Source organism: Cyprinodon variegatus, unplaced genomic scaffold (genome assembly GCF_000732505.1).
Source record: "Cyprinodon variegatus isolate N-32 unplaced genomic scaffold, C_variegatus-1.0 Scaffold207, whole genome shotgun sequence".
Lineage (NCBI taxonomy): Eukaryota > Metazoa > Chordata > Actinopteri > Cyprinodontiformes > Cyprinodontidae > Cyprinodon > Cyprinodon variegatus.
The window spans coordinates 949,553-962,535 of record NW_015150660.1 but is presented as its reverse complement, the minus strand read 5'-3'; the positions used below and the strand labels follow the sequence as shown (position 1 = coordinate 962,535).

At 36.7% G+C, this 12,983-nt stretch overlaps 1 protein-coding gene across 1 annotated transcript in view; it reads right to left on the bottom strand.

The window, feature by feature from the left end:
* Positions 1 to 9,785: 9,785 nt before the first annotated feature.
* Positions 9,786 to 12,983, bottom strand: part of ubl3 (ubiquitin like 3) — a 53,066-nt gene continuing 49,868 nt past the window's right edge. Inside the window, exons 4-5 of the mRNA XM_015380104.1 lie at positions 12,208 to 12,285; positions 9,786 to 11,538 (exon numbers count right to left, since the gene is read on the bottom strand). Of these exons, the coding sequence (XP_015235590.1) occupies positions 11,486 to 11,538; positions 12,208 to 12,285 (131 nt within the window). The 3' untranslated portion in view covers positions 9,786 to 11,485. The remainder of the gene's footprint in view (positions 11,539 to 12,207; positions 12,286 to 12,983) is intronic.

Here is a 12,983-nt window from a genome sequence, read left to right as displayed (position 1 = left end):
AAAGCTGTAAGTCTTGGGAGCCAGCAGAAAGATATCATCTGCAAAAGGAAGAGACAAAATGCATGGTCCATGAGGTGCAACCATGTGCCCTTGGATGCACATAGACATTTTGTCCATGAAGGTTCTGAACAGGACCAGTGATCGAGGACAGCCTTGCTGGAGTCCAAAGTGCACCAGGCATAGGTCAAATGTCTTCTCCAGATCCACAAAACACACAGAGACCAGTTGACCAAACTCCCATGTTTGTGCACCCTGCAGATGCACATTGCTCCTCCTGAAACTGAGATTCAACAATTAGCCAAACTTTACTCTCCAGCACTCTGGTATAGGCCTTCCTGGGGAGGCTGAGAAATATGATCCTTCTTAGTTGAAACACACACTCTGGTCCTCCTTTTTGTGAAGGGAGTGCACAACTCCAGTATGCCAGTGCAGAGGTATATCCCCAATCACCACTGGATGTTGAAGAGGAAAACTTCCAGATCTAAAGTACACTAGGTAGAACCCCACGTGAAAACTAAAAATTTTACTGTCTAACAATGTCCTCAGTCAAGGTCAGATGCTCCCCACTTGCACTGTAAAAGGTGTTAGCAAAGCACAGATTCCTCCTCTAGAGGTACTGGATTGTATGTGAGAATTGCTTTGAGGACGATCAGTAGTCTTTCTTAATGACCTCACAAAACTTTTCTCGGGATAGTTTCTGCCTTTGCAACCACCCAGACAGAGACACTCTTGGCCTTATGCTACATTCACACCAAAAGCACAAAGAGTAGCAAAAACACGCGTCTTGCTTCATTTTTGATGCTTGTACAAGTTTAGTTCTGATGCAAAGCTGCTCCAGCTGCGTGGTGGACAAGTGGGTCTGATGCACGTTGGGCGGAGCTATGAGGGGCTGTGCTCGGGCGAGAGACAGGCAGATAGAAGTTTTAATTAATGCTGATTTTAATCTGTGTTGGTTACAGTATAAGAACTCTGGTTAATGGTTGAAATAAGTGTGCTGTGAAAAGCTGCAAGTGATATTTCTTTCTTCCTTTCTTTCTATCCTGCTTTCCTTCTTTTTCCTGCTTTAAGGTAGTTTATAGAGAATTTACTCACATGCATTCAACCTCATGTGGTCACGTGGTTGACGACCTATTGTTACAAGCTACCCCCCCCCTTCATCACATGAAGAGGGGGTTTCTCATACATCGATACACTCACATTTAGATTACTTCCCCACACATACCCAACTCTGTTGATGCCGTCTTGCTAAAACGACTTCTGCTGCTGCTGTTAATGCATTTTAACCATTTATCATTTTAAGCTGAATGTATTTTTGTGTTATCTTAATTGTTATTTTAATTGCACTGTTGTTATCATCATACCTGCTGCTATTCCAAACGGACATTATTGAATGTATTAACATCTGGCCTATCTTGGACAATCTCAGAAGCCAGTTAAACGGACTTTTAGGGTTTTATTTTTTTTTCCTTTCAAACTAGTCACTCAGGCTACGTTCACACTGCAGCCTGAAGAGACCCAAATCCAAATTTTCTGCCCATATGCGACCTGGATCTGATCTTTTCATGGCAGTCTGAACAACACAGATCCGATTTTTTCTAATGGGACCCAGGCCACTTGGCTATGTAGTCCTGAATCCGATACGAATCTGATCTTTTCAAATGCGACCTGTGTCTGAATGGCCAGGTCGCATTCATCCGACCTGATCGTCATTAATACCCGAAAAAGGTCACCATTATGCATCGTGCTACACAGAAGCGGCAAGAAAAAAAACAACCATGGCAGACGATGATGCGGAGAGCAGTATTTATGTTCAACCATATTGAAAAGATTGTGTTTTTATGGTTGGAAAAGACTGCTAGGTTCGCACCGGCACTACCATCCATGTTTGCTTCAGGAAAAAAAGAGCACGCTGGCCTCTGACGTCATTGCGTCCTCTACTGCGCATGCGGGACACTTGCGGTGTATGACCAGTTCACACAGGAGATCATATACAAGTCGCATATATTTGGAAATATGAACGGCAATGTAAAAAAATTGAATTTCGCAAAAAATATCGGAATTGAGCATCAAGGCCTGTAGTGTGAACGTAGCCTTAGTCTACCTCATGTTTATTTTTTTTTCATGGCATGTAGTGTTTGCATAGATATTAGATTTATGTAATCCTGCATTATTAGAATAAAGATGTCATTGTTTAACTTGCAGTGGTTGTGATTCATATACGGATGGTTTATCACTCAGGCCAGATCCACCCTCTTTTGGTAATAGTGTGAATAAACAGAGACAAATAGATCTTTGATTGATAATTAATAGCTCTGCTGATAACCTAGCCTAGGTCACTAAATTGGTGTGGATACCTGGATATTAACAGCCGGTCCAGGAACCATCCAGAGGTGAAAGGCATAAACCCTGGTTAGTAAGCAAATTAAAGCTACAATTATTCACCTAAGAACACTAAATTGATTTCACCTCCGATTTTTAATAAGTTAAATAGTTAACTATAACTACAGTTCTAGTTAATCACTTATTCATTATCTGCAGGATATTATTTTGCACAAAAATAGTGATCTGTATCATCAGCGATGTTTCTATCTCCCTGCCAGCTCCAAGATCAGCTTCTCTGATCGGCTGATGTGACGCGTTAAGCAGCAAAAGTTCAGTTTTACCAACTCAATCAGGAGCTGAGTTTCGTGCCGCAAACGCAGCTTCAGCTATTTCAGCTGCTCAAACAGCTGCGCCTGTTGCTCACAACGAGCTGCGGGACATTTTGCTGTGCCTTGACATGCATCAACCATTGACTTTGCATGTAAACTAGCTGCTTCTGCTGCCTTTGCTGCTTTTGGTGTGAACGTAGAATTACAGTACACATTTGCTGCCTCATTAGCCCCACAGGCCAACCAGGCTTGATAGGACCCCTTCTTCAGCTTAAAGGTATAGTGAAGAATTTTTTGCAAATTTTTGAAAAGACCCACCCTCTCCACTTAAAAAAAAAATCCACGAGTGCAAGAGCGTGCACAATCCGTTTCTTCTTGTGCATGCTCTGTTTAAAAGTTGCTGTTTGCACCTCTCATACAAGATTACTGTCCAAAAGAAGATTCGCATTTTTTCCACTATGTCAGACTCACCACTGGTCAATGAAAATGGGGACGAGCATGTAGGATGGCCTTACAGCATATCACTAGAATGATTGACAATTAGAAGGATCACTTATTTTGACGATCCACCCGGAAAAAGAAAATCCTCCACTATACCATTAAGGATACCAAAATATAAAATTCATAGAACAACACTCATTGGGATAATGAGATGTGCAATGTGCAAAAATGTATATGTGGTGCTATTGGCTGCCTTTCAATACATCTGTTTATCTTAATTTTACACCAGGGTTCCAAAACATTAACTGCTGTAACAAATCTGGGCATCCTCAGTCAACATATCTGAGATCATGTTATTCAAATGTCTCCCCTGAAATGTCTAACCCAGAAAGGACTGGAAAGGAGGTCAGGAATAAAAAAAACTAGGAGCCACTCTGGGAAAACAAACATAGGGAATGAAAAGACTCAAGCCATGAGGAACTGCAAAGGAGGTGCATATATAGGAGATGGAACAAAGAGCGGGCTAATCATCTGATGGGAAGCAGGTGTGGACAGAAGCAACTAGAAAGGAGCCAAGGGGAAAGGAAAGGGACACTAAGGGGCAACAAAGAATAACCAGGGAAAACAGGATCAAATTGTAACTAGAAATAAACTTAAGTGAATCTAAAGGGAAAAAAACTAAAACAACAACTAAAACAAGAACAAGGAATAAATAATACCAAACAGTCCAAAAAGGGCATAATCATGACAACATTTTACAAATGAGTTATGAATAATTTTAGAGATTGAAATTTTGACCATATTTTTATCTTCAGTAAATAAAATATTGGTTTGTTAAAAACACCTGTAAAAAAGCATTTCAGCGTGTGCCATAAATACTGTTGATTAAAACTACATTTGTGTTTTTTTAATGATTGTCTTGTCATTGTGTTTTCCTAATTGAGTGCAGTTAATGAAATATAGGGACTTTTCAATATATTGAATATACATAAATATTATATTTATTTGATACAGCTGTTTTAAAAATAATAAAAATTAAAGAGATGAGAAATATTTCTTTATGGTATTTGCACACCCACAATGACAATGATGATTTTTTTTATTTTATCTTGGCAAAGACAGGATTTAGTGTAGAAATTAATAAAAGCAGAAATGGTTCGATAATGTTTAGCCAGAAGATGGCAGTCTCCTCAAACTTTAAGATCAGTAAGAAAATATAAGTAAGGTTTGAAGGAAATTAGAATGGGTATTCACATAGGTGGATGTCTTTATAGTGTATGAGCACCAATATAAGAGAAAAAAAGAGTCATCCTCCCAGTCAAAGAGAATTACTTCTTCAGAGGTAAAATAACTATTTATTCAGCTGTGCTGACATTGACAACCAACAATGACACTAACTGGTTTTAACTCAAACAGGGAATTGAAAATGTGTTTTTATTGTCAGTCTTCTCAAACTATGTCCCAGAGAAGAAAGAATAATTTATATATCACACCTATTACAGCTTTGTTGACTCGGTAAGAGAGGAACATAAATGAAGGAACAAAAGAGTCAGGACAGGACGTACAATCATCCTCTTTAAATCACTTAGCCTTTTAAAGCCGCTCTCCTTCTGTTTTGGCATTATTTATTAGAGATTTCATAAATCAACCCACACAAAAATTAAACCTTGCTTGTTCTCTTTGTCATTAACTTAGGTTGAGAAGCATTACATGTTTGCAAAAATAGCTGTCAGGAAGGCAGCCTGAGATGTACTCTGGTCAGCATAGCTCTGCTTAGTGAGCACATGGGACAAAACCTGACAGCAAAAAAGAAAAAAATTAAAGCAGAAGTTTGAGGTTTTTCTATCCAAGCTGAATCCGCACTAAAGAGTCAGGGTCAAAGGCCTCTCTTTAAGATGCTGTTGCTCATACTCACATAGTAATTCATAAAATGCTCTTCACACGACTAAGCTCAACCTTACAATACTGTTTCCTAAATTATCTGATAAGAAGGTAAACTTAAAACAAAGCTATTTGAAGCAAGACCAGGAATGCAACTCCTGTCGCACATGAAAACTTTGTCAACCATTTTGCATCTTAGTTACCAACCAGTTTATTAAAAAAAGTCAAAAATTCTTTAAAGGAAATTAATTAGGTACTATGGCATTACGAATTTCTACACCAACAAATATTTTTGCCCTTTTGGCTAATGATATAATAGTTTCGTTTTACATTACACAGTTTTGTTTTATATATTGATAAAACATAAGCATTTTCTTTTATTTAATATTTTGCATTCATGCAACTTGTAAACAATGAAGTAATGATTCATTTTACACCTCTGCATGGAAAATGCAGAGGTGTAAAGAAACGTTAATGAAAATATGTAAGAGAGAAAAAAATAATTAGATGCCAAGAGGGATGAAACATGAGTGAAATATGAACACTGGGACTCACTTAAGCTGGAGCTAAAGCCTTTGAAGCTGAACTGCCAGCAGATGGCAAGCAAGTACAGCAACCTTTATGTTTTCTGAACATGCAGAGTGCAAAAAAAATATTTTTTTAGGCTGGAAACAGACCAGTTAAACACTCTAAGGATAAACTTAAGGTAAGCAGGTATATATTGATTTATTTTGATGTAGAAATATGGTTTGTGGTGTATTTTTATAGGCACAAAATGTGACTAGGCCCCTTTAAAACACAAAAATGGAGGACTTTACTATAGTACACTCAACAAAATATAAATAAAACACGCAGAGTGGCTTTTTTTGTGGGCAGTCTAAGTCACACCTGTGCACTAATCATGGTGTTTAATCAGCATCTTGATGTAGCACACCTGTGAGGTGGGATTCATTATCTCAGCAAAGGAGAAATGCTCACTATCACAGATTTAGACTGGTTTCAGAACAACATTTGAGGGAAATGGTTATATTGTGTATGTGGAAAAAGTTTTAGACGAGACGTTTAAGCTCTCTCATAAAAAATGGGAGCAAAACCAAAAGTGTTGTGTTTATGTATATATATATGTTTTGAGTGTAAATAATCTTCAACTTTGACAGCAAGAAAAAAGGTAAAAAGTAAATATCAACAAAGTTCTAATGTAATTTTTTTGTATGTTGTACGAACAACATTGGCATTTTCCAAGGCATTTTTTTTTTCTTCATCATGTCTCCTAGCAATCAGATAAACACTATAAATAACCTCACATTACTGACTTGTTAAAGTTGTGCTTTTAAGGCCAAATAAATAAATACCTGGATATGAATCATTATTTAAAGCAACAGGTTCAGCAATGATAAGACACCTCAAGCTTTTTATTTTGTTTTGTTTTGTTTTTTTGCTACAGTACCAAACAACCAGAGGACCAGTTTTTCTTGCTAAAAGGGTTTGGAGCAAAAATTCTACTCCCACTAAGTCATGATCAACGGAATCATCTCTTGAAAATGCAGATTTATTCAAGTGTTTATTGGCTTGAATAATAAACACTAAGGATGGTGAATTATAAAATCATGTGCAAAAGCAGCAGCCTTTTTACATTTTGGAACAATCCATTGAGGATGCGGATGTTTAAAGCTATTTCATTCACAATGTATGAAGACCATTAATTCAATTTAAGTGAATTGAAAGATATGTGAACAAAAGGAGGAGTACATGGATGCAGTTGTGGCAAAGAGGCAAACTTTGGACACTAGTTTGAAAAATAGTTGGCAATATGTTCTTGTTATGTATGTTTGAGTATTTAATGTCTATAACATTGGTTACTCCAATCAATTTTTTATCTTGTACATTTGGCAAAAAAAAAATAAATAAATAAAGAGACAAAGACAAGCTATTTGTAATGTTACTTACTAGAAGAGTAGGCCTACTTCAGATGACAACTGTCCATTTGTTTGGCTGATTAGCAGCTGTCAGACCATGAGGTAGCCGTTCCGTTTATATGACACTGTCAGATATTTATCACAGCTTATCTTTGGTCACAAGTTGCTTTTTTAGTATGACTAAGAAAGTATACCAGGCATAAGTCAGTAATATACATCCTCTAGCCTATACTCAGTCTCCATGGTCACCAACTGTTCTCTAACTCAGGTCTCCATAATTTTCACTCAAATATCTGTCACTGTATCAGGAATAGATTTTAAAGTAGTCAACACTGTTGTCATATACATGTTGTAGGCTTCAAACCGACTTGCACTTTACAAACATTTAGTGGCTAATGATGTTACTTCTGAGGTGGTGGAAATAAAAACACACAAGTCTCTTAAGTGCTGGGATACATGCTGCACGTCTGCTCTCAGCTGTAGAAAAATCCAGCCTGTTGTCCAAAGAACAGGAGTGTAAACACAACCAGCAGGAAAAAAACAAGCTTTGCAATTGTTTTACACAGGTTAGCCTTATGGCAAAACGAGTAAACGGTTCTGCTGCCCCACCATCTCCGCATTGTCATCCTGGTCATCCCACTCCCTCATCAGTAGTTTGTCAGAGTCTTTTCAGCAGGAAAAACTTAATTCGATTCAATTCAGTTTATTTATATAGTGCCAAGTCACAAAGCAAGTCACCCCAATTCAACCAGATAATACAATCAGATTGATTCACTGTTTTCTATCTAAAGAAAACCAGCTGATTGACTCATTGACTCGAATGCAATCCTTCACAAGTAGCATGCTTGTAGCGACAGTGGAGAGGAAAAACTCCCATTTAACAGGAAGAAGCCTCCAGCAGAACCAGGCTCAGTGTGAGCGTCCATCTGCCGAGGTCAACTTAACTTAATCTGATTTCTTATTTCCTCCCAGGTTAGACGGACATAATGACGACACAAAAAACAACACTACACCCAGTTCTCTACATTCAGATATCCTGCTTTAACGGGTGCAAACACATTTCTACAGTTTTTCCTTAAGATTATGCTTTACATTTTGAGTGGGGTAAATAAATGACTAATTTTCAAAGTAATTCACAACAGTTTGCTTATGGTGTCATTTCTTGTTGAGTAATATGTTCTAAGAAAGATAAAGAGGGTCGATTTTTACAGATTAAATCTAAATTAAATAAAAATTTAGGGGCAAAATTTCTGTGATTTGGGTTTTTGTTAAAGACCTAAAATAATGTAACATCTCTCCCTTACAGTTTATAAATATTATAGGAATGAATAGGAATGAAATGCCAAAACTTTAATTAAATATCTTTATTGTTAGTTTATATTCATAGTAAGTCTAATGAAAGCGTATTTATAATCCTGGGAAATATAAAGTAATTTTTAACACGGATGTATTTCTTCTGAAGTAAAGTAATTGTATTTTTGGGGCTGGATGAGCCAAAGTACCTTTCAATGAACCACAAAGTTTGTTTCTGGTAGGAAACAACACAAACATTTCCTAAAAGATAGCAGGACAGTACAAAGAGTGTTTTTTTTTTAATACAGGAAAAAAAAAACTATTTCTCTATTTTATTCCATTGAAAAAATATATAGCCTTTTTGCAATAATCCTAATGTGTATATTTTATTAAAGCAAAACAAGGCTTTCAACATTTGATCAGAAGATTATTGCATGCTCTCTCATAGGATGTTTCATTTTTTGGTAAGGTCTAAAGATCTCCTCGCCATCAGCCTCAGATAGTATCTGAACTCTAGCTGGGCCTTTTCAAAACCCTAGGTTCCAGCCAGAAGAAAAATTTGGAATTTATGTTTAATACTGAAGTTTAGTGAGGAGAAATATCATTGTGAGCTTAACTGCAGGTTCCCCAGATTTTGGAGTTGTAAACATAAAATACCCACCACTTAGAAAGACTAAGTATAACAATGGTTTTGACTGATGGATGAAATTATCGAGTGTTGTGAAATTACTTTGTATTAATGTAAATGTTTCTCCAATGCATTTATAGGTAACCAATAATAAAGTAGATGTAATAATTTAGTTAAAAAGGGAAATCCATTTTGCAGGATATTTTGTTAAAATATCAAAATGTTAATTAAATGACGTATTTGGAGGTAGAATGACAAAAATATCTGAGTCCAAATAGCAAAACACTTCTTAACAGATATGCCATTAAATAATAAAAGATTGTATGGAGATGAAAAAAGTCCCTCCGAAATTACAAATATATATATATATATATATATATATATATATATATATATATATATATATATATATATAATGAACTCTTTGTTTAATTTTTTTGCTTTAAGAGAGAAGTAAACAGCCTTTTAAATTTACATCTGAAGCGTCATGATGAGAGCACTAGTTTTATTTTATATTTTACAAAGCAACAGTCAAGGGTCTTTAAGGGTGCCAAACATCATTCAGATCCACATCTACAATTTTGCATCTTTTAGATGCATCCTTAATGAAATGAAAGGCTCTTATCAGGCCTCTGCGCAGCTAATCAAGTAATGCTAAATGGGTAATACAGGTGTGTTAAAAGGATACAACCAAAGGTTAGAGGATAATCACACCCTGATGACATAATTCTACACACCTTCATTTGCATTCCTGCAGAGCTTTTAGCTAATTTTCTACAGTATAAATCCAATAATGCAAATTAAGATACATTTGATTTAAATATTTCCGAAGAAGTCAGGATTCAAATACAGGAAAATGAAGATAAAGAGTAAATAGATGGGTGGAGAGATGGTTAAAAGGGTGGATGTATGGAAAGTGTAAACAGATGAAAGCGGACAGTAGCTGAATGGACAGATCGTGTTTTTATTTCCATACTCTTATTTCAGTTTTAAATACTTTCTAAATACTGAAAGATAACTCAAAACAAACTCCAGTGTTTTCTAGAAAGAGGTTACCTGTTTATAACCAGCAGTCAATGGGCAATGAGCCATGACAGAACAAAGTGCACTTCAATAACCTTTATTTAGTTTACAGATGTATTCCATTTTGAAGATTTGAAGGAGTGGGGAGAAGGAGCATTAGTGCTATTTACAATTGGTTTCAAAACCTTTTTTTTCTCTGTACAGATTTGAACCCTGATCAATATAAACAATATTCTTTAAGACCTAGTGCTGTTACAAAGCAAATTTTTTTAAAGCAAAAAACCACAAAAAAGGATTACATTAAATTATAAACAAATGAAAAAAAAACAACCTCGACAGAAAAAGAGAATATAAACCCATCAGTCCATGAATGAATGATTAGGGAGGCTTTGCTGCTGTTAAACACAAAGACGTCATCACCAAGTGACTGTGAACTGGCTAGTAGCTAACCGTACACAATCATAGACTAAACACCAATATCATGAATATCACCAAGATCTAAAATCTCAATGTTCTAGATAAAGATTCATATTAAATATATTCTACACGTGGTAACCTTAGTTTGGAACATTACTTCCATTGGAAACATAAAATAAAACTATTTCATACATTTGCATTAATCTGATGAAAGAGCACATGCTTCTGTTGTGCAAAATAGACGTATTAATCCTGAAGGAGAAGTAAGACAAGGAGGGAGCCTTTTCAAACTTAAAGTGACGTCTCAGAGAGATCCTTCACAACACTGATGGAAAGTTCAGGAAAAGGGGGATGTTGCAGGAGAGGGAGAAAAGTTCACACAATGCTTAATAAATCACCAGCTCAGTTGGTCATTAATACACAGACTGTAAGAACCCAGTCTCCAAAGACAAAGGACCACTAGCACTGGTTTGTTGTTTGCTTGTTAGGCTTCATTTGGCTAAAACTGTACAGGTCGGATATCTGTCCTGCAACCTTTAAGGGCACATGTAGAGGAGGGCAGTTAAAAAGGACACAGTTGTGTTCATCTGTTTTAGTGAGCGAGTTTAGTTTGAGTCCTCTATTCAGGCACGTTTAATGCTTCATCTGCCGCACTGAGGTGCTTTCACACAAACACCTAAGGTTTTACGCCCAGCATCACACCTAGGTTCCGATGAGCTTAGTGGTTAAAACTCTCAGCCGGTCTGTATGAGATACCAAGGCCACAAACATAAACTTGGCCGCCACGTTGCAACGAGGAGCAAACATGTCAAAGTCATCTAGAAAGTGACCCCACAGACCAGCTAAAGATGGCGAGGAGAGGAGTGACAATGCTTGGCAGAAGGCTTAGGAAAGAAGGAAAGATAAAAGGAAAAAAAAATAACATGCAAATCCAGTTCCTTCCGCTACTATTCAGTTATAACAACAAATCAAGTACAGCATAGGAATCAACTCTATTGTTAATCAACTTCCTGCTCCCCAGTTCTGTCTCGGATTAGCCTGAGCCTACTGTCATCCTATTTAACATGTATATGTGTCTGAAGGGGTGAGTTGTGGCAGGGGGGTGGGTTGTGGGTGGGTTAGGTGTACATCCGGGTGACGGACAGGCTCCAGGACAGAGGACAAGCCCAGCGGGTCCAGGACATTGATGGCATGAACGGACTTGAAGAACGGAGGGTCACGGCGCAGGTGTGTATTTACAGAATGACGCAGCAGTTACTCTCTCCGGTCTTCTCTCGATTCCTTTGACCTAAACACAAACACACTCATATTATCATATAATGAACAAACAATAAATCAGCACAAAGGGTCTCCAAAAAACAGCATTTTAAGAAACAGTTTGGTAGCTCTTTATAAACCATCCAAGCTAAAAAACCAGAGAGGACTCAAAAAGTTGCTTCATCGAGGTAAAAAAAACAACAACAAAAAATATAGTGGTTAGATTGAAATCATTTTACAACCTTATAAAAATGAGGTAATTTACTCATCATCTAAAGTTCCCCATAAAATCATAACCATTACATTTACATTTTCCTACAAATTCAGAGTAAAAAAATGATCAAAAATTATTTAATAAATTGTGATGTTTTTCTTTAAAAATCTTTCTGATTCCAGCTAATTGGCAGAAAAAAATATTAGATTCACTCCTGGTGATGTATTACAAACATTTGTTGGGTCCAATTCACAATAATCCAGGGGAAACATGTCAGCCTATATGATTTATATCAGTGGCATAATCTGAACAATGATCAGTGTCTGGGGGAAAGCCTAAAGGAGCCAATTATTTGCACTGCTGGCTGTTCCTGAAACAGAAGCCATGTGTAGAAATAAATCATGGCTGGGAGCGGAACATTTGAAAGTTGTTCAGCTTGTGGAAAAGCTCTCTGAATGGAAACAAGGGAGATGAAGAGCTGGTTACCTTGGGAATTTGGCTCAGGCAAAGTCTCTCTGGCAACTAAATGCATCACTGTGGTCCTCCCCAGAGGCAGCTTGAGAGCTGGTGAGAGGAAAAAAGAAGGAGGTAGAGGTCATTTTCAGTCAGTGCAATGTCATGCAACATCAGTATCATTTCACTCCTCAATGAGCTCCCAGGGCTGATTACAAATTAAAAGAAAGACTTGAAAGGTTGTGCAGCACCGTTAGGCTGGTTCTGCAAGTACTGTACAAAAATGACTGACAGGTCTATCTGAGGCTGAATTATAAATAATTTCATTCTGAATTCAGATAGCGCAGCTGATCGATAGACTCAGGTTCTCTTTAGCTCTGTGTATATGTATGGCCTTTAATATAACACTTAGTTATTTATTAATGATTTGCTTTCAATTTGAATTCAATGTTCAGTCATTAGAAAACCGCCAAAGTGTAAACAAAAAATATATAATTTATAGAGAATATATATATATATATATATATATATAAATGTATAGAGAAGAAATCTCATCAACTGAATGTTACAGTTTTTCCTACATTTACTCATTAAAGCAAATATAAGATGTGAATTTTAAGAACTTTATACTATATTGTGTGTCTGTCTTATTTTGAGCAAATACCAGATAAAACAATTAGTGGATCTGATCTAATCTGGCTTTGAGAACTTTATAACCCCAAATGACAAAGGGGGAACCCTATTTAATACATCTATGAAGCTATTATAGGGTGAAAGACTACGGCACCCTAGCCGCACAGCGCAGCTCT